The sequence below is a fragment of the Leptopilina heterotoma genome, unplaced genomic scaffold (genome assembly GCF_015476425.1).
Source record: "Leptopilina heterotoma isolate Lh14 unplaced genomic scaffold, ASM1547642v1 Lhet_60, whole genome shotgun sequence".
Lineage (NCBI taxonomy): Eukaryota > Metazoa > Arthropoda > Insecta > Hymenoptera > Figitidae > Leptopilina > Leptopilina heterotoma.
The window spans coordinates 7,986,580-8,010,275 of NW_025111138.1; the positions used below are offsets into that span (position 1 = coordinate 7,986,580).

Here is a 23,696-nt window from a genome sequence, read left to right on the forward strand (position 1 = left end):
AAATATTTTACAATTAAAAAAATAGAATATAAATCACAGGATCATTAATAAAAACTCCATTATTTTAAAAAATATTTAATAACAATTTTTATTCTCTTTTCTCAACATTCTCGCGAAAAACACTTCACACTCAACATATATTGCACATTTATATCAGTTATTTTCATTAAAAAAAAAAAAAAAGACGACAAAAACTTTTCAAAATCACGTAATACAGAAAAAAAATTATGTATATATATAATATGTAACTTAAATTAACAATTTAATTAACTATACATATATATATAAATAGTTTAGTGTATAACGGTAGTAGAAAAAATGGTAAAATAACAATTCTAATATTTATATATATATATGAGAAATAATACTATTTTGTATGTAATCGACGATTAAAACAGATAAAAAATTATCTAGCAAGTTTTTGCAGTAACAGAACATTGAGAGCACCAATTTTTTATCACGAAGTTTTTCTTATTCTTTTTTATATAAATAAAGTAATTGGTTTTCTCGCGTTTATAAAAATCTTGTATTTAAGATAATCGTTAAAAAATAAACAAAAAAAAAATTGTGTACAATTCGAGGATATAAAGAGAGACTCATGCTCGACAAGAGTTTCGGTCTTATATCTTTTTAAAATGCAAATTAAATTAATGAGTTTTATTAATTTAGTTTAATAAATTAAATTAAAACTACGATAATCTAGGTGATGTAATTGTGTTCCTTAGCGAACGATGAAACTTAGAATTGTGGCCACTGGAAGAAGATATTCTTTTGGTTATTTTTTTTATGAGTAGAAAAAGTCGGTATTGGTAGGACATGCAAAATTTTTTATATTTTTTTTTATTTTAATATTTTTTAATTATTTTAAATGTATATTTTTTATTTATATTTTTATAATTCCTTTTAGTAGTGCAAGTCAGTTTTAGTCAGACTCGAGTTTTATGTGAGTAGTTGCTGTCGGTATTAGACAGACTTTGAAATTTGTTTTAATAGTGAAAGTAATTTTATGTCAGACTTCAATTTTTTATCAATAGTTAAAATCAGTTTAGTACAAACTTTAAAATTTGTTTCAGTAGTGCAAGTCAATTTTAAGTCAGAATCAAATTTTTTATCAGTAGTAAAAGTCAGTATCAGACAGACTTTGAAATTTGTTTCAGTAGAAGAAGTTATTTTTAAATCAGACTCGAATTTTGAATTCAGTAGTTGAAGTCTGTATCAGTCAGACTTTGAAATTCGTTTCAGTAGTACAAGTCAGTTTTAGTCAGACTTGAATTTTTTATCAGTAGTTGCTGTCGGTATTAGACAAACTTTGAAATTTGTTTCAGTAGTGCAAGTCATTTTTAGTCAGACTGTTGCCAAAATTTAAATTCCCTTTTCTGTAAGTAGTAAAAATCAGTATTGGTTAGGCATAAAATTTTTTCTACAAGTAGTTAAAATCATCAATAGTCAGACTCGAATTTTTTTCCTCTCTCTTAAAATCATTATTAGTCAGGCTCAATTTTCTTATCAGTATAATTAATATCAGTATTGCTCATAGTCTTAGAAATTTTTTTCAAGTAGTAAAAGTCAATATTCGCTCAGACTTGAACATTTTTTGAACAAGTGGTAAAAGTCAGTATTAATCAGACTCGAAATTTTTTTCTTAATAGTTACAATGTCAATATTGGTCAGACTTAGAAATTTTTATCCAATTTATATAAAACTCAGTATTAAGTCATAAAAAATTTTTTTTACAAGTAGTAAAAATCAATATTGCTTTAATAAATTACTATTAAAAAAAATTATTCTCACCAAGAAGTTGAACTGCAACTATGATAATCAGTGTATCGCAGTAGTCGTCAATCAAATAAGTGACCATTAAATTTCCTACGAGACTTCCTACTCTACCGAATAATCCTAAAAGTGTTCCTGCAATCATTCTGCAAGCGATAAACAAAAATTATTATTTATTTTTTTCATAAATAAACGAGATAAATTAATTAAGAACAATTAAATTAATTTAATTAATTTAAAAGAAAATTTAAAAATAAAATAAATACTAATAATTAATAAATAAATAATAATTAGAAGAAAATAAAAAAAACGAAAAAATTTAATAATAGAAAATAGAAAAGGAAAATGACAAAAAAGAATATTTTACTTTTTTTTATTTAAAAAATATAAATTCCATTTAAATAAATAAAATACAAATAAAGTTTATACACTTTTTTTTTAAATAAATAAATAATAAACAAAATAGTCTCAAAGTAAAGTAAAAGAAGAAAATTCATATAAAAATGATAAAATACCTGCAGTTTGTTGGAAAAGTAACAACTAATAGACAATACATGAGACTCATAGCCAGAGATGTCATTGATTCAAAAATACACGAAAGTACTAAATTTTGAAGGGAGGATTTCACCAGAAATAGTCCTAAGGTCACAACAAATGCCACGGCATTCGTGAATACTGTAAATTAATTATTTTTTTTAGTAATTTTATCAAAAAAAATTAATGAATTAAATTACTAGATTTGAATTAGCAAAAAATTAATTTAAAATTACTGACTGACTTTTTGCTTCTGAATTAATAAATTTTACTACACTGAAGAAAAAATTTAATTGATTCAAATGTCCATTTAATTGACTATTATCAATTAAATATTTACTTGAATCAAATAATATTTATTAGAGTCAATTAAATGGTATTTGAACCAATAATTTCAGTATTTGAAGCAAATATGCAGTGAACCATTTAATTGACTCCAGTCTCCAATTAATATTATTTAATTCAATTAAATATTTAATGGATAATAGTCAATTAATCGGTTAATTGAATCAATTAAATTTTTTTTTCAGTGTAATACATAAAAATTTTTACTAATTTATTAATAACATTTACTAATTCAAAAGCAAAATGACAGTCACTAATTCAAAATTCAAAAATTAATAAAAATTTTTACTAATTCAAAGTTTAGAGAGAATATTAAACTGAATCGAAAAAATACGCAATTGAATCAAAATTAGAATGAAATTCAATTATTACCTAAAAAGAATTTGAATCCCATCCTATCAACAAAAAGTGGTACAATTACAGCTGCAGGAACACAAGCGACTCCTAGCCATAGAGAATTTGTAAAAACACTGGGATCTATATGTCGATTACAAAATTCTAACGGAACATCAACTTCCTGTAAGAAAAAAAATTTTTACATTAATAAAATTCTATGTGTATTAATTAAAGAATTACTTTTTATATAATTAAAAAATATTTTTTAATTCATTAAAAAAAATAGAAAAATTTATAATAACAAAACAAAAAATAAAAAAAAACAAAAAGGAAATAAATAAATAAAAAGGAAAAGAAAAAAAAGAAAAAAGAAAAAGTAGAAAAAAGAAAAAAATATAAAGTAATTTAAAATAAAAATAATAATTTCCATTTAATAATCAGATATATTAACAATTAACAATCATTGTATTCCGGTAATCTGTCCGCAGTTTGAAGTTAGTTGCTGTTTGCTTTTTTGTTTCCTGACTTTTTAAATAATTTTTCTTTTTAAATGTTTAAAATTTTTTAAATGAAAGTACTGAAAATCATTGAATTTTTGTGAAGTATATTTAAGATATTTGAAGACAATTAAAATTAATTTCAAGAATTTTACCAATAATTTAATTCTTTCGAGAAAGTGTAATTAAAATTGTATCAAAAAAAAATTTAATTCTTGGCAAGCTTTTAATTAAAATTCTTTAAAATTATTGAATTGTTCGTAAGAATATTATTTCAATATTCTTGAAAATAATAAAGTTTTTTTTAATAATTTTTACTGAAAATTTTGAAAATAATTTAATTTTAAGAAGAATTCAATTATTTTCAATAATTATAATAAAATTCTTTGCAAAAAGTCAATTTATAAATAAAAAAAATAAAAAAAAATTTTCAAGAATTTAATTATTTTAAATATAATTTTAATTAAATTCCAGGGAAAATTAAATTTTTAAATTAAATTTTTTTTAAAAATTCAAGAATTAAATTATTTTAAATATAATTTTAATTGAATTCCAGGGAAAATTAAATTATTTTAAAAAATTTATTTTTAAATTCTTCGACAGAATTCAATAATATCAATAAATAGTACATTTTTCACACGAATTCAATTATTTTAAATAAAATTTTAATAATATTCTTCTCAAAAATTCACTTATTTTTTAAAATTAGGCAAAAATTCAGTTATTTGCAGAAATAATAAATTTTTTCACAGGGATTCAATTATTTAAAAAAGTTTTATTAAAATTCGATTCAAGAATTCAATTATTTTCAGAAATAATTAAATTGTCGATGTTCTGAAAATCACTGAATTCTTGTAAAGTATTTATAAAAAAAATTTGATAATTAAATTGAAATATTAAATTATATTAAAATTATTCATAGAAAATTAAATTCTTTTAATCAATTTCATTAGAGTTTTTGTAAATAATTACATTTTTTTGAAGAATTTCATTAAATTATGTAAAAATAATTAATTTTTTAAAAGTAATTTTAATTGAAAATTTAGAAAATAATTGAAATTTACAAAGAAGTTTATTAAAAACTTTTGAGAACAATTGAATTGTTTAGAAAAATTTTATTACAATTTTTTTAAATAATTGAACCTGTTAGAGAAATTTTATTAAAATTATCTTGAATATAATTGAATTTTTTCCCAGAAATTTTATTACAATTGTATTGAAAATAATTGAATTTCTCAGAAGAATTTTATTATTTACAAAAAATAATCGAATTCTTGACAAGAATTTTAAAATTTTTTAAAATAATTGAATTATTTCGAAGAATTTTTTTATCAGATTTGTTGAAAATAATTGAATTTTTACTAAAACTCTTGAAAATAATTGAATTTAAATAATATTTTTAAAAATAATTGTATTCTTTTGAGAAATTTTTTTAAAATTTTTTTTTTGAAAATAATTGAATTCCTTTAAAGAAATTTATTGTTTATGTTAATATTTTCATTCTTGCGAAGAATTTTCTTATTTTTGAAAATAATTGAATTCTTGCGGAGAATTTTCCAATTCATAAAAATAATTGAATTGCTTCGAAGAAATTTATCTGAATTTTTCAAAAATATTGAATTTTTTTAAGGAATTTTATTAAAAATTTTGAAAAGAATGATTTTTTAAAAATAATTTTATCAAAATTATTGAAAATAATTGAGTTTATATTAAAATTCTTGAAAATAATTGAATTTATATTAAAATTCTTGAAAATAATTAAATTTAATTAATATTTTTAACAAGTAATTGTATTCTTTCGAAAAATTTTATTAAACTTGTATTGAAAATAATTTAATTGCTCTAAAGAGTTTTATTATTTATGAGAATAATGAAATTCTTGTGACAAATTTTATTAAAAATCTTAAATATTAATAAACAAGAATATTTAATATTATGTAAAAAAAATTTTTTAATTTTTAATAAATATATAAATATTTTTTCTCTAATATAATAAAAGTCTCACCGAAGTTGAATTAAGAGAAATCAATTGCTTTGAAACAGAACAAATGCTTGTTGTCTCATTGGGAAAATGCTTTTCAAATTTGGCAAATCTTTCGAAAATTTCCGGCAGCCATAAAAGTAGAGAATAATATGATGACAATTCCAAAAATCCAATGATACAAGCAACAGAAATACTTTTTAAATATGCCGCTGATTTAACGAGTGTTTTTGCCTGTTTTCTAAAACTTTTCACAATATCCATAAATTTTTTACTTCTCCTCGTCATTTTTTCTGCCTCGAGAGATTTATTTTGCCATTGCGCCACCAATTTTGCCAAAGCAGCATCTTCACTATTCATTAACATATCCTAAAACAAAATTTAAATATTTTCCTTATTACAAATTTTCCTTTTTGCAAAAAAAAAAAAATCAAATAATGACAATTTTATTTTTTGAATACTCTCGTGTGAATTATTTAATTTTTGCGAATTAAAAAAAAAAACATTTAACAGAAATAATTCAACTACACATGGTACTTAACTGTAACAAGAGTTGTGAGACGAGAAACTGGATTTCTGGAAAAAAGAATGTTTTTTTTTCCTTTTTTATGTTTATCCAGAGAAAAGGGTTTTTATAGAAAAAGGGGATTTTTTTAATATAGAAAAAGATATTTTCTTTTGTGGAAAAAAACAGATTTTTCAGAAAATAATAACAAGATGAAATTGTACTTTTGTACTGTACAAAGTACAAAAGTGAAAATTAAGAAAACTATTTTCTTTTTTTTTGGGGGGGAAAAAAAGTTTCAGGTATTTAAAGAATTATAATGATGATAAATAAAAATTAAAGAAGAATGTTTTTATTACAAAAAGGAGATGAAATTATATATATATATGATCAATTTTTTTTTCTTTCAAAAAAAGAAAAATTCAAATAAAAGAAATTCGAAAATTAAAAAAAAATTCTTCTTTAAAAAGAAGAAATTTAACTTACAAAGTACTTTTGTGATGACAATCCAGTATTTTCTTCGTACATTCTCCCAAGAACTTTTAATAGTTTTACATTTTGTCCAGTTTCCGCGAGATATTTTGGTGTTTCGGGGAAAAAGAATAAAGCAATCGCTATTAATTCCGCTGGTAAACAGCAGACTAAAATAAATAAATTCCACGAGCGAAAAAAGAAGTATTCTGATTCGTAAGCGAATTCCAGTGGAAGAATAATCCATGCTAAATCTGAAAAATAATTTATTTGTTTATTTACTGAGTTTAACGAAAAAAATTTATTCATTTCATTCATTTTTTTCTTTTTTTTTAATTAATCTTTTTTTTTGGTTTCTTAAGGGCTTTTGAACCATTATGACACATTTAATTTCTTTTTGTTTTTTAATTTATTTTTTTTTTATTTTTTAAAATTTATTTTTATATATTTTTTTAAATTTTTAACTAAAGTGATAATAATGGACTTTTTTTTCTTACTAGGTAAAATTAAAAGGCCAACGATCCACGCTGCCTCCATCCATGAAAGAATTCTTTTGCGGAATTTCTTTGGTTGAAATTCACCGATGTATGTAAATAATAAAGCTACTTGGCCAGCCACTCTGCAAAAATTTTCGTAAGTACACAAAAGAAAATTAGTAAAAATATCATTTTGAATAACGTAAATTAATATTAAAAAAAATTACAAATTAAAATTAAAAGAAATTGAAACTAAAATTAAAGAACATTGAAATTAAAATCAAAATAAATTGATATTTAAATTTTTTAAATTTGAAATTAAAATTAAAAGAAAGTAACTAAAATTAATAATTTTATTGTGATGTTAATTAATAATTAATAATAATTAATTAAATAATCATTAATTAATTAATAATTAATAATTAATTAAATAATCATTTGTTAATAATTTTAGTTAAAAGAAAAATGAAATTAAAAAAATAATTATCTATTGGGAATATGCAAATAATAAACAATGAAAAAATAAAAAGAAAAATAAATAGAAAAATTATTGTTATTTTTATTCTTATCTCAATTTTGATTTTAATTGTAATTTATTATTATTATTATTATTATTATTATTATTATTATTATTATTATTATTATTATTATTATTATTATTATGAAAAAGAGAGAAAAAAATATTCTACTTACGCCACACCACTGAGGAACTTGAAAAACAAAAAAACCCAATAATTTCTGACAATAGAAGCAATGGCCTCTGAGATTCCTTGAATAAATAGAGTCATAATTAAAGCCTTTTTACGACCTTTCATATCAGCAACAAAACCCCAAATTAAACATCCAAAGCACGTGCCTAAAAATAAGAAAAACTATTGTAACATTATTAAATAAATATAGTTTTTCGAAAACAAAAGATAAAAAAAAGTCAATAAAACTTAACTATCTTCTGTAAGCAATTTTCTTATTCATACTAAAAAGTATGATTTTTTTATCATTTTTTTGATAAAATATATTTTTTTTCTAAATAATTTTTTATTGTTATTTTATTTATTCAATCAAATTTTTTTATTTTATTCAATTTTATTTTCTATTTATTTAATTTAAATAAATAAAAAACGAGACAAGAACTTGTCCTGTTTGTTTTTGTTATATAAATAAAAATAGTATGTGAAAATAAACAAAACGATTATAAATAGAAAAATAATTTACGAATGAATATAAAAAAAAATTTATTGATAATTATTGATGTACTAAATGAATAAAATCGATCAATATTGAGATAATAAAAATAGTGAATAGTGAGATATTTAGAAAGTAATTTTATTTAAAATAAATTTTTTAATTTTTAAAAAGTAGAAAAAAATGGAAATTTACCCAATAAAGGAGCAATTGCTATACGCCCCTTATCAATTGTCTTTAATTGAAAATCACATACTGCAGCAGGAATGATAAAGCTAGCACTGGTAATACTGATTGCAGAATTCATAAATATTAAGGCACCCAATATCGATATTTTCCAATTGAATTTACCGAAACCTGAAATTAAAAACCACTTTTCAAATATTTATTACAAATTATCTACAATTAAAAATTAAAAATTAAAATAAAATTAATAGCAATAAAAATCTATTCTATTAAATTTATTTTAATTTTTAATTATTTATTAATTTATTATTTATTAATAATTATTATTTATAAAGTACAAATTATTATTATAATAAATAATATTTATTTAATATTAAAATTCAAAAGTATTAATAAAAATCAAATATTAATATTAATATTAATAAATAATATTTAATAAATCTTTCTTTTTCAATTTTAATTCAGTTTAAAATTAATTTCGGTTCTTAATATAGAAACTATTGTCGCACATTTTATAAAATTAGAAAAGATAGCAAATTACAAGAATTTTTAGAAAATTGTTTTTTTTTCTTTTTTTTTAATCCAATTTATTATTTTTATTTATATTTAATTATTTTCTTATGTTATTGAATTAATTTTTTATCATATTTGATGAAATTTGATGAAATTTGATAAAATTTGATGAAATCAAAATTTGATGAAATCAAAATTTGATGAAATTGAAAAAATAGCGAATTACAAGATTTCTGGAAAAGTATTTTTAAAATCTTCTTTTAATTTGTTGATTAGAAAAAAATACCTGTAGCGTCGATGGCATTTTGAGCTACGGCCTCGTCTGTTTGTGAATCTGTAATAATTAAAAAATTATTATTCATAAATTCCAAATTAAATTTGAAATAGTAAAAATAATTATTAGTTGAATTTTACTGTAATTCATTTAAAATTAATTTTTGACGCAATTTTTCTACATTTATAAAAAAGCATTGTTTTTCTTGTAAAATTTAGTAATTTCCTTTATGCAGATCCACTTTATTTGAATAATTTTTTATTACTTTGCTAATTATTTAATTATAACAATTCACTTATTTTAATTTAATTTTTATTCTCTTTTTATCGATTTTTCATTATTTATTTTATTTTTATTTCTTTTTTACTGTTTATTTTATTTTCGATTTATTTTTTGTGTTTTATTTTATAAAAAAAATGAAATAAAACTAAAAGTATAAAATATAATTTTATTTATTTATTTGTATTTTTATGTTATTTTTGATATTAATTTTGCAAAATATAAATTATTCATTACCCGTGTTCATAATGAAACACTTCACTAACTTCATGTGTGAATAATGAAAAACTAACTTTACCAAGAGGGAATGACAAAATTCTTCTTTGAATAATTATTATTATTAATTTAATTATATTTATTATTATCAGTTAATTTTTTTTGGTTTTACTCAAGTTTCATGAAATACAAACAAAGTGGATCCATAAAAATTATATACAGTTTAATAATTTGTTGCAAACAGTAGTTATGCAAGTAATGACTTTTTAATTTTTGAGAATTCTTTCAAGGATCAATTATGACGCAGCTTGTCATAAAAATACTTCCTCATTTTTCTTTTTTTGTCAAATATTCATAAAACCTCGTGTAAAATAGTACTTAATTATGTCTCGTATTAAAAAAAATTCGCTCACACATTTTTACCAATATTGGTGAGTTACAGTTTATTTTATGAAAACTCAAATTCAAATTTTTACAATATATTTATTTTTTTCCAAAAAGGGTTTATAGAGGAAAAAAATTATGTTTAAAAAAAATTAATATCAAAAAATAATATCGAAAATTTTTTTGACTTTACAGAAATACTTTCCATTCGGTTTAAACAAATAGAGTGATAATAAATAATTATTAATTAATATTCCCTTGTGTTTAAATAAATAGTGTGACAATAAATAATTATTAAAAAGAATAGTTTAAATAAATAATGTGACAGTAAATAATTATTTTTATTAATTAATTAACTTTTTATTAATTAATAATATTATTTTATGCTTTATTTATTTTATTTATTATAATATTTTCTATTTATTAGATATATTATTTTTTTTATTTATTTTTTTTACCTATTATTTATTCAACAAATATAATCCACTATTTTTAATTTATTGCTATTTTACTAATTCACCAAATCATCAATCATCAAATAATTTATGATAATTAGGTAAGGAAATAAAAAAAATTTTATTTTTCTATTTTTCTACAAAAATTTTTGATTTATGCACTGTGTTAATTAGAGTAGAAAAACATAAATGAGTGTTAAATAAACAAACACGAGACTAGAAATAATAAAAGAATTGAGATAAGATTTTGTTGATTAAAAATTAAAAAATCATTTGACAAAATTTATAACGCGCCCCTTTTGTTGGATCCTCTAGTCAATGGAATATGATTGTTTACATTCGACCCCAATGAAAGCCATCTTCATTTCAATCAATTTGATATGACTCGTGAGTAAATTGTCGTACGCACAATCATTATATTCATGATTTGTCATCTTTATAAGCAAATGAAGAAAAGTACAAAAAAAAAATCAGAAACACAATAGGTACTGTGAAAAAAATTCAAATTAATTTTTTTATACTAATAATAAATAATAAATAATTAATAATAATAATAATTATAATTTAAATAAATTAAAAAAGTCTTAAATAAATAAATAAATAAATAAATGAAAAATAATACTAATAAAAAATAATACAAAATAATAAGATAATAAAAAGAGTAATAAATAATTTATTAATTACAAAAAATTAAAACAGATAAATTAATTAATTAAAGAAATTTATTTTTTATAAATTTATAATTTTACGAATCAAAAATTTTATGTATATAAAATTTTGCAAATATTTCTGTTTTGTAATTTTTGTTATAAAACGAATTATTTATTCTCTAAATTTGAATTAGTAATAATGTTTACTAATTTAAACTATAGTTATATTAATAAATTAGTAGAAATTACTATTTATTAGTAAAATTTCCAATTTGAAAATCTGACTTTTTGCTTTTGAATTAATAAATTTTACTAATTAAAATTTAGAGAGTACTTATTCACTTATTTATCTACTTAATTATTTATTTGCCATATATAAACAGTATAAAATTTTACTCTAACTTTTTAATAAATATTACAATATATTGAAATCAAAAAAATTAAGAAATATAGACAAAATTGCTATCAACAATTGTTGATAGCAATTTTGTTTATACTTTATACTGTTTTTTATTTATACAATTATTGTGTACAAATAAAATTTGCAGAAAAATTTTTTTCGAGCTCGAGAAAAGTAGAAGCAAAAAAAAAAAATATCAATGATATGACGAAAAATTGTTAATTAATTTTTAGAAATAAATTTTGTATTAAAAGAAAAAATCAAAAAAATTGCGAGAAAAATACGAAAAGAATTGAATGCACGTCGTAAGATGTTTTTCTCATTGACTTTGAAAAACTGGTGTTAGCTGGTTTTGAAACAAGAGACTTTTATAGTAATCTGAGAAAACACTTTTATATTTTTCTATAAAATATCTTCTCACATGGAGAGAAAAATGGATTATAGAAAAACAAATTGTACTGCAATAAATTTTGACTTGCACGAAAATTTAAATAAATCTAAATTTTCCCTTTCACTAAAATTCAAATAAATCTAAATTTTGCCTTGAGCGAAAATTTAAATAAATCTAAATTTTTTCACTTTCGCGAAAATTCAAATAAATCTAAATTTTCACTTTCACCAAAATTTTAATAAACCTAAATTTTCACTTTCACCAAAATTTTGATAAATCTAAATTTTCACTTTCACCAAAATTTTAATAAATCTAAATTTTCATTTAAATAACAAAATTATTTTTAAAAAAATATAAATTTACTTCAATTAATTTTTTTATTTATTCAAAAAATATTAGGCTGGTATTAAAATCTTACTTTCTAAATCTGAATTAGTAGAACTCTACTAATAAATATTAAAATTTCACTAATTGTTTATAACTTTTCCCCTTTTTGATTAGTAAAATATTACTAATTTTTAGTAAAATTCTAGTAGATTAGTAAAATTCCACTGAATGTTAGTAAAATTTTACAAAATTATAGTAAAATTCTATGAAATTAGTACAATTTCACTTATTTTTGGTAAAATTCTACTAAATTAGTAAAATTCCACTAAATTAGTAAAATTCTATGAAATTAGTAAAATTTCACTAATTTTTAGTAAAATTCTACGAAATTAGTAAAATTTCACTAATTTTTAGTAAAATTCTACGAAATTAGTAAAATTTCTCTGAATGTTAGTAAAATTCTACTAAATTAGTAAAATTTCACTAATTTTTAGTAAAATTCTACTAAAATAGTAAAATTTCACTAATTGTTAGTAAAATTCTACGAAATTAGTAAAATTTTACTAATAAATCATTTGGTGGATGATTTTTCATCATTTCAACTTTCTACTAATTCATATTTAATTAGTTTAAATTAATTTAAATTTATTTTTCAAAAGAAACAATTTGTTCTACAAGTAATAAAATTAAGAGTCAATAGAATTAAGTTAGTCAATCAGATAATTTGTAATTAAATATCAGAAAACTAAATATTTGAGTGAAATAAATAAATAAATAAATACAGTTTCAAATAACTCTCTATTTTCGTTTCAATTATTTACTCAATTAAAATATTTTTTTATTCGTTTTTATAAAATAATATATTAGCATTAAAAAATACATTATTTGTATATGAAATAATTTAATTTAGTTGAACCAATAACACAATTTCATTGTGTCGAATAATTGTTATTTATGTCAAATAATAAAATACTTCAGTTGAATAAATAATAAAAATAAAATAAATAATAATAATAATAAAAAATAATAAACCAGTTGCTTCAAATATATTATTTACGTTTCAATAAATTATTTCCTTGATTTAAATATTTTTTACTTACTTTTATAAAATGTATTATTTATTTGTATCGAATACGTCAGCTTACTTGAATTCATAAAATAAATAAATTGTGCCAAGTAATTTTTATTTGTATCAAAAACTCAAATATTTGAGTGAAATCAATAAATGATTAGTTTCAAATAATTAATTATTTCTCAAATTATTATTTGTGTTAAATAATTAATTTATTAGATTCAATTAATTATTTACTTGATCCAATTGAGATTTATTTGATTTAAATCAATGTTACTCGAATAATTCAAGTTATTTGAATCAAATATAAATTTTTTAGATCCAAATAAAAATTAATTAAACCAAGTGAATATTTTTCAATTAATTTGAATTAATGGAATCAAATAAATTAAAGGACATAAATTGAATTAATCAAATAAAATAAATTGAATTAATTAAATGAAATAAATTGAATTAATTAAATGAAATAAATTGAATTAATTGAATCAAATAAACTGAATTAATTGAATCAAAATCATATTTTTATTGTTATTATAACACTTTGAGTTACGTTATAACAAAACTCGATTACTGACCTTCGAAATCATCAGCGTCAGAAAATGATGAATCCTCGGAATTACTTTCCGATAAATTTTTATGCCGATCATTACGAAATAATTCTTGTGAACAATCAGAAATTTTATTGCAACTGAGACGTGACATGGTGCTCCTTCAATTCGCAAAACTCAAATGCCCATATAATGTGTCTTCTACTTATCGTTTACATATCTGATAATAATGTTCATGCCCGTATTTAAAATGTCCCTGATGAATAATTAATAAAAAAAAAAATCCCTCCCATCCCCCCTCTCCCCCTAAATAGACCCAATTTGAATCAATTTTCAATTAAAAATTTTAATTACACTTTTATGTGATTGGTATATTATTGTATAAATTATTGTGGTTTTATTTTTACATTCTCATTTTTTTGTACGAATGAAAAAAAAAAAATGAAAAACAAATTTCATCAGCTTTTACACTCTTTTCTCTCTTTTCTCTCTCACTCATTATATACTCCCCTGACAATGAGAAAAGTCCAGTTTTTTCTGGTGTACGATGTATTTTATTTTCATATACACATATTTAACGGTAACGACTTTATATATGCTTTCATTATATTCAATTAATTTATAAATTAGATCACTTGTTTTTATCCAATTCTTCACGTGCAGCTTGACTGCCGGACAAAGTGCAAAACAAAGCAGGAAAGTACTAATATATATGCATAAAATAATAATTTAACTTTGTTGATGACACTTTGTTTGATATAAGGGATAAAGTGAAAGAAAAAATAAAGTTTCGAAGGATATAATGATAAGAATTGAAAAAATGGTACAATTATTTTATTATTTTGTAGATAATATTATGATCTTAAAGTGTTTTGTGCAAATATGATGATTAGTTGGGGAAAATACATCGTGAGAATATATTTTTTTTTTTGCAAACGTTAGAGACGTATGAATCATTGAGAGTTAGGTGAAAGCTTTGCGAGTTATCAGTCGTTTGATGATTTAGTGTACAAAGCTTATCGTGAGACATTAATTATAATATTGCTGTTTATTTCTTTTTTTTCTCGTTTCTCAATTATTAAACACATGTTTTATGAAAATCAGTTGACTTTATTTTTTTTTTTTGAAGGAAAATAAATGATAAGCGTCGTATCTGGAGTAGTTTGATTAACACTAGGAAGGATTAACAAGTGACTTAATTTTTACGACTTCTTATTATTGCCAGACTACGTCTTGAATTTTGTATTATAATTACTGTTGATTCATGTAGATTTTGTTTAATTTATTTTTCAAAGAATTTTTCTTTTTTTTGTCTTTATTAAAAAGTGAGTCTTTTTATTTATTAATAAATAATAATATTAATGGAATTTTTTATTAAAATTATTACATTCATAAAAAATTCTATTCTATATTTTTTATACAATTGTATATTATTATTATTATTATTATTATTATTTATTAATATAATTGTTTATTAATAGAATTGTTTATTAATATAATTGTTTATTAAAATAAATTTTATCAGCGATATATGTAGGTATTCAATTTATCCTATTATGAAAATTAGAAAATTTTTTGTTATCCCAAATTTTAATAAAATTCTTCGAAACAATTCAATTATTTTCAATTCAATTTTAGAAAAATTCTCCGTAAGAATTAAATTATTTTCATAAATAATAAAATTCTTTACAGCAATTCAAGTATTTTTTAATTCAAATTTAGCAAAATTTTTACAAAAGAATTCAATTATATTCAAAAATTTTTATAAAATACTTCATAAGAATTAATTTATTTTCAATTGAATTTTAATTAAATTTATTGAAAGAATTTACTTATTTGAAAAAATATTAATAAAATGCTTCATAAGAATTCAATTATTTTTATAAATAATAAAATACTTTACAGGAATTCATAATTATTTTTCAATTCAATGTTAGTAAAATTCTTCGTAAGAATTCAATTATTTTCAAAATTCTTTATAACATTTTTCATAAGAATTAATTTATTTTCAATATAATTTTAATTAAATTTATTGAAATAATTTACTTAGTTTCAAAAATATTAATAAAATTCTTCGCAAGAAGTCAATTATTTTCATAAATAATAAAATTCTTTGCGGGAATTATTTTTCAATTCAATTATTTTTCAATTCAATTTTAGTAAAATTCTTCGTAAGAATTTAATTATTTTCAATTCAATTTTTGTAAATTCTACAAAAGAATTCAATTACTTTAATTAAATTTATCAAAAGAATTTACTTCTTTTCAAAAATATTCATTTTAATCTTTTAAAAACCAAAAAATTCTTTGCAAAAATTCATTAATTCTCAATTATTCAATTTTATTAAAATTCTTTGTAAGAATTTAACTATTTTCAAAAATTTTTATAAAATTCTTCACAAGAATTCAATTATTTTCATAAATAATGAAATTCTTTACAGGAATTCAATTATTTTTCAATTCAATTGTAGTAAAATTCTTCGTGAGAATTCATTTATCTTCAATTTAATTTTAGTAAATTCTACAAAAGAATTAATTTATTTTTAATAGAATTTCAATTAAATTTATCAAAAGAATTTACTTCTTTTTAAAAATATTCAATTAAATTGTTTAAAAACCATAAAATTCTTTGCAGAAATTTTTTCATTTTCAATTCAATTTTATTAAAATTCTTTGCAAGAATTTAACTATTATCAAAAATTTTTATAAAATTCTTCACAAGAATTCAATTATTTTCATAAATAATATAATTCTTCTTAGGAAATAAATTATTTTTAATGCGTTTTTAATAATATTTCTCAAAACAATTAAATTATCTTAAAAATAATAAAATTCTTTGAAAGAATCAAATTATTTTCAAAATTTTTTTTTAAATTATTCGAAACAATTCATTTATTTTGAATACAATTATTTATTAAAATTTCTCGAAAGGATTTAATTATTTTCAATACAACTTTAATTGAATTTTTCTTGAGAATTCAATTATTTTCCAAAAATTTTGATAAGATTCTTTATAAGAATTCAATTTTGTTTTCAATTTATTCAAGAATTGAATTGTTTAAAATTTTTTATAAAATTCAAAACAAAAATAAAATAATTTCAAATTCAAAATCTTAAAAGTTACAAAAATTAAGAAAATAATTTATAATTAATTAATGCATTAAATTTTACCAATAAAAACAATTTTCCCGGAAATTGATTTACTTTCATCCCTTGAAAAATATTTACATACAGATTTTTCAAATTTTGATTTATCAAATTTTATTTCTTCAAATTTTAATTCGTCAAATTTTAATTCATCAAATATTAGTTGATATTTGATTTTCAATTAATTGAAATTTGAATTTTGATTCGCAATTAATTAAAATTTTTATTTCCAATTAATTGAAGTTTTAATTAAAATTTGCAAAAAATGAGACCACAAAGTAAGATAAGAAATAAAAGTAGAAGACACACACACACTTGCACTTACAATTTAATTATTTAATGAAAGAAATTTTAACAGATGTGTTTAAAAATTTCCTCATCGCTCTCGTATCACTGTTTTTTGGGATCAATTTTTATATTTAAAGCACCTGGTATTAAATGTTGCAGCACACTGTCTAGCAAAAGTTGTAAACACAAAGTAATATTGCAAACGAAAAAATTAACATAATATAGCCTTAGAAGAATTTTATAATTTACATTTACAATGAATACGATTAACGTCCTCCAAACGATAAGTTCACTTCTCCGATAATTCATCGTAATTAGTCTATAAACGTCTGTTTAATGTTCTGTTAATGAGAACGCAGTAATTTTTAATTTTTTTTAATAAACTCAAATTCAAATTTTTTTTACGAGATCTTTGTAATTTTTTTTTTTTTTATTAAACATTTTATAGGTATTTATATTGTATTTTATTATAAAATTTTTATATTTTTATTTTATATTTTTATTTTATATTTTGTTACCTATAATAATTTTTTCTTTTAGAAAATCTTTTACATTTTATAATATTTATATTTATATTTACAAATATTTTTTTTTTATTTTTTCAAATCGAACCAGTTGGATGTGAGATTTATCTGGATTGGAGTAGAAATGAACTTGTTGAATATTTATTTATTTTAGTGCAGAATCAGTATAATAATAAATGTTGCAATATTTTAGAGATGAAAATTTTTTTATGACTTTTGACGTACTCATTATCGTAATTTTTTATTAGTTTTTTATTTCCTTTGAATTTTAATGTATACAAAAACAATTTTGATAAATTATTTTTTCACTAAATTATAAAATAAATTATTTGACTTGATTATAAATAAAATATTTTACTCAATTGTAGAAGTTTTTTTTTATTTACTTCTAAAAAGATTATTATTTGATGCAATTGTAAAAAAATTGATCGATTCAATTGTAAAAAAAAAATATTTGACTCAATCATAAAAGGAATTATTTGATTCAATTATAAACAGAAATTTTTTACTCAATTTTAGAAACAAATTTTTTACTCGATTACCTAGAAAAGAATTATTTTATTTATTTCTGTTTAAAACTATTTGATTTAATTGTAAAAAATTTGTTTGATTCATTTGTAAAAAAATTATTTGACTTAATTATAAATAAAAATTGTTTGATTCAATTACAGGGACAAAATTTTGACTCAAATTAGAAAAGAATTATTTCCTTTCCTTAAAAAAAATTGTTTTATTCATTGTAATAAAAATTGTTTGTCTCAATTATAAAAAAAAAATTTAATTCAATAAACACAAATTTTTTACTCAATTTTTATAATTCAGTTAAAAATTAGTTGACTTCATTCTAAAGAAATATTAAAAAAATATTATTTGACTCAATTTATAAAAAAAAAATTATTTGACTCAATTGTAAAAAATATTTTGATTCAATTATAGTAAAAATTGACACAATTAAAAGAAATTATTAAGTTAATATTATTAAATTATTATTTAATCGAAAATTAAAAAAATAAATTAAATTATAATAATCAAAATTGTCAATATTTTGTTCGTACTGTAAAATTTAGCAAATTATTTTCAAAACAAAACGTATAATAAAATTTTATTCTATTTTTTCAGTAATTTTTTTAATTTGTCTATTAATGACACGACTTGTTAATAATTGCAAATATTTTTATTTCCCTAATTCCTTTAGATTTGTTAAAAAAGAAAAATTTTCGAGAAGAAAAAATTTTAATTTTGTTAATTAAAGTCGTCAAATTTTTTTTTGCTATTATTTTCATAGTACAGTGTAAATAAAAACATTTAAATAATGAAGTAGCTTTTTTTTGTTTAATTGAAATTAATCGCATTTAAGTTAAACGTTTCACAGATAATTAAGCAATTCCAAACAAGAGAAGAAAATTAGTATCAGATTACCGCACTTGCAACATAGTGTGTAGCACGTGCGACATACTGTAACAGATTATAATTGACTCAATTATTACTATAATATACGTATATATATATATATATACCGTTTTCTCAAACGTTACAAAAAAGAACTCTCGGACCTCTTAAAATTCTTTTTAATTTACAAAAAAAAAATCGTTGAAAACAAAACAATTAGTTGAGACATTGCTGTAAATAAATGTAATTTATCTTTTGGAAATTTTCAACAATTTTAAGTTTTTTTTATTATACATTTTTGACAATTAATCAATTTTTCAATTAATGACAATTAATTAATTTTTCAATTCATGAAAATTAATTAATTTTTAAATAAATAAAAAATAAGTAATTTTTAAATTAATAAAAATTAATTAATTTTTCAATTAATGGAATTTAATTAAAGTTTTAATTAGTAACAATTAATCAATTTTCCAATTAATGGAAATTAATTGCAGTTTTAATTAATGACAATTAATCAGTTTTTGAACTAATGAGAGATCTCACTAATGACAATTAATTAATTTTTCAATTAATGAAAATCAATTTTTCAATTATCAACATGATAATTAAATAACAACGAAAGAAAATTAACAAAAACATAAAATGTTTAAAAATTTTACATTCAAGTGAATTAAATGTAAATTCTTTTTTGTTTTGAGAATCTAATTTTCTTATGAGGAGTTATCTCCTTTTATTTACGCTTATACAATTTAATATATCAGGTCATTCACACAAGCGATTCTTTTATTAGTTGACCGGGACTAATTACGTCATGAATTTTTTTTTTTACGAAAATATGCCCCCATATATTGAATATAAATGAGTGAAAATAATTTATTTTTGATTAATAAAAATTTTTCATTTATTGTATAAATATATTATTTTATTATTATTAAATTATTGTAGTTATTATATTGTTTTTAATTTATTGCATTTTATTTTTATTTTATATATTATTGTAGGTACTATTATTAGATTTTTTTTAATTATTATAATATATATTATTATTATAATTATAATATCAAATTAATTACACTGTAAATAATTTTATTTGATTCAAATAAATGATTATTTGCGTCTATTATCAAATAAATATTTATGTGTATCAAATAATTTCTGTATTTAAATTGATTATATGCTTCAAATGCTGAAATCATTGGTTCAAAGATAATTTTTTTGATTTAGATAAAAATTATTTGATTCAAGTAAATATTTATTTGATTCAAGCAAATATTCATTTTATGCAAGTAAATATTTATTTAATCCAAGTAAATATTTATTTGATCATAAATAAGTAATCGATTATTTAAATCAAATCAATTTTTTATCAGTGTATTATAATTACATAATTTTTCTTGGCAATAAAAAAATTATATCTTGGAAATTTCATCAACTTTTTTTTTTATTTTTCATGTAATTTTATTGATAATAGAAAATATGAGTAAAAAATTGTGTTAATAAAAATTAACTTTTTTAAATGAATTTTTTTTTTAATTTTACTAATAAATAGAAATTTTTACTAATTTATTAATAAAATTTACTAATTTGAAAGCAAAAATTCAATCACTAATTCTAATTTAGAGAGTAATAAAGAAATAAAAAAAATAGCAACAATAATTAAAATAGTTATTAAAATTCACCTTTTTTCAAACAAATAATGTTACAGAATTTTTCTAACACTAATTAATTAAACTCATTTTTCACATTATTTCGGTATTAACATTTTATTTTTTCTTATTAATTATAAATAATATTTTTATTTATTTATTATTTACTTTCAATGCGTAGAAACGAAACAATTTAGTTATCTATTTTTGATATACTAAAAAGTTGATAAATTTGTCATTGTTTTATTATGAAGATAATGTAATAATATATTTGTAATAAAAAATTATATACCTAATAATAATAATTAAAATAATAAATATTATAAATAAAGAAAACTTGTATTATTAAACATGTTATTAAGTCAAAAATAGAAAAAATCACTGAAAAAAAAATCAAAAATAGAAAACTAATAGATGACAGAATTATTCAAAACCAAATCAAAATTGAAGATACGAAATCAATTATTCAAAATTGATGAGAATTAAATTATTTGAACACGCACTTATTGTATTTTTCTCAAAATAAAAATGAAAAAAAAAAAACAAAAAATGTTCAAAAGAAAAAATTAATATTGTCACTATTATTTTTTTTTTATTAATCCTTTTAGACGAAACACGTTTTTATCACATCTTTAATTTAACAATACTGCTTTTTTTCCACTGAACCGAAAAATTGGCGAAAATTCAAACAATTTCACACTGTTTATATATTTCAAAAGAAATCCTTGGAAAGTGAGAGTTACGTTTATTTTTTGGACAAAACCCAAATAAATATATATTATATGTTTCGATAAACAAAGAAACGTAAATTTTTTTTGTATCAAATTAAAATTTTGGTAAATATTTTAATAAATGATTTAATAAATGAAAATTAATGAATAAAATCTAATAAATCAGAGAAATGAATATTAAATAATTATAAATTATTAATGCTACTAAATCACATTATTAAAAACGTAAATAAATAATAATTTATTTATTTAACAAGTAAATGGGTCACAAATATTAATTAATAATTATTTAAAAAAAAATATAATAATTAATATAAAAATATAATAAATTAATTATTATAATTTATAATTAATAAATCAATAATAAATTTGACAAAGATAATGTATTAATTATAATTATATTGACAGCAAATTATATTATTAAAAATGTGAATAAATATTTATTAATATAAATAAAAATATTTAGTATTTATTATTTAACATAATAATAATAATATATTTATTAACATAAATATTAATATTAGATACTTAACAATAACCTACAAACCGACAACCAATTTTTGCAATTGTAATTCATGAATTATAATTTTTTTTTATTTAAATTTATAATATTTATAATTATAATTTGTAATAATTCGTGTCCATAAATGATCTTTGGGATTAAGGGCTGTATAGGTTGGTAAATAAAAGAATTAAGTAAAACCAAATAATAATAATAATAAATAAAATGAATAAAATATTATTACTCATTATTCGATAAATAATACACAATTATATCAAATTATATGAACGCTTGTCAAAAATTATACTGAAGCTCAAAGAAAAGGAAAAAATTAGAAATTCGAAAATAATTTATAACTCACCGATTTTCTGGCTGGTAGAAATCCGAAGAAGATTCGGATCCAGAGTAATAACACTGACAACCATTTTTTTTTTTAAAGTCCCTCGTGAAGTAGTTTCTCAAAATATTTCGAAATTTTGAAAAATCTTCTCACAAAAAAAAATGAGAGAATTTTTTTTTTTCTCTTTCTTCAAATCACAATGAATTCCATTTCGACAGTAGAACAAGAAGCTACTGGTGATGCGTTGCGTTCTCGATTCCTCAGATTCATTGGAGGAGCTCTCTTTTAAATACAGGGCTGACAAAGTGTTGTCAATCTTTAATTGATAATCACAATGATTATTATTCCCTTTCCGCTGACAGTGAGTTGGGGAAAAGAAAAAAAAAAAATTCTTCTTTTTTTTCTCCAAATGTTTACACTATATTATATTTGAAATGCGAAACAAATGACAAAAAAGATTCTCCCCTTCCTTCCTTTTCCTAGCCCCAGAAAAACTTATTCATTTGTATTTATAATTAGATAACGCATTACCCCGCAATGATAAAGTATAAATTTTTTTTTATCTGTAATTCTTATCGAAGAGAATGATTTTTGTTTTATCAAAAAATCATCAGTTTTGTCCTAATGTAAAAATAAGCTATTTGAAAATTTTTGTCTAACAGTTAATATATCACCTCGTATAATATGCGAAGAAGGTTGTAATAAAACTATTAATGAAAAATCAAACAGTCATTAACTTACCAAAACTGAAAAGGTCATATTAAGAGGTTTATTTAACCCACTATTGAAATTAATCTCATATACAAACATTTTCTTTTATTTTACAAATAATATTTCATTTACCGGGCTGATTATTATTTGTTTCTATAGGAATAAAATTTATTTTTAGAATTTTTTCTTTTTAGAAAGAAAATGATAATTTTAATCGATATAAAATTAAATGATAATTAATCAAAAAAACAATTTCAATTTCCTCGATGATTATGAACTATTTGTCTATGCAATATAAAATTTATTTTTCGAATTTTTTTTCACTGAAAAAAATGGTAATTTTAATCGAAATAAAATTAAATAATAATTAATCGAAGTAATAATCAATCAAAAAATATTTCATTCAACGGACTGACTATAACTATTTGTTTTTAATAAAATTTATTTTTCCAATTATTTTTGGTGTAATTTTTATTGAAATAAAATTAAATAATTAATTGAAAATAATATTTCGTTTATAGCGCTGATTATTAATTATTTGTTTAATACACAAAATAAAATTTGTATTTAGAATATTTTTTATAGGAAAAAAAATAATACTGTTAATCAAAATAAAATAAT

At 19.3% G+C, this 23,696-nt stretch overlaps 1 protein-coding gene across 2 annotated transcripts; it reads right to left on the reverse strand.

Annotated features, from left to right (window-relative positions):
• Positions 1-72: 72 nt before the first annotated feature.
• On the reverse strand, positions 73-23,074 carry LOC122509381 (synaptic vesicle glycoprotein 2B-like). Of its 2 annotated transcripts, none has more exons than XM_043623399.1 (11): positions 22,386-23,074; positions 9,086-9,133; positions 8,296-8,457; positions 7,612-7,774; positions 6,940-7,061; positions 6,458-6,696; positions 5,491-5,835; positions 3,025-3,169; positions 2,289-2,448; positions 1,792-1,919; positions 73-753 (listed from the first exon to the last, which is right to left on the reverse strand). In XM_043623399.1, exons 1-11 carry the CDS (start codon positions 22,447-22,449, stop codon positions 722-724), a joined length of 1,608 nt encoding a protein of 535 aa, XP_043479334.1. In that variant the 5' UTR covers positions 22,450-23,074; the 3' UTR covers positions 73-721. The 2 variants fall into 2 exon arrangements, with proteins under 2 accessions (XP_043479334.1, XP_043479333.1); XM_043623398.1 differs by lacking the exon at positions 22,386-23,074 and adding an exon at positions 13,823-14,054.
• Between the last annotated feature and the right edge of the window lie 622 nt (positions 23,075-23,696).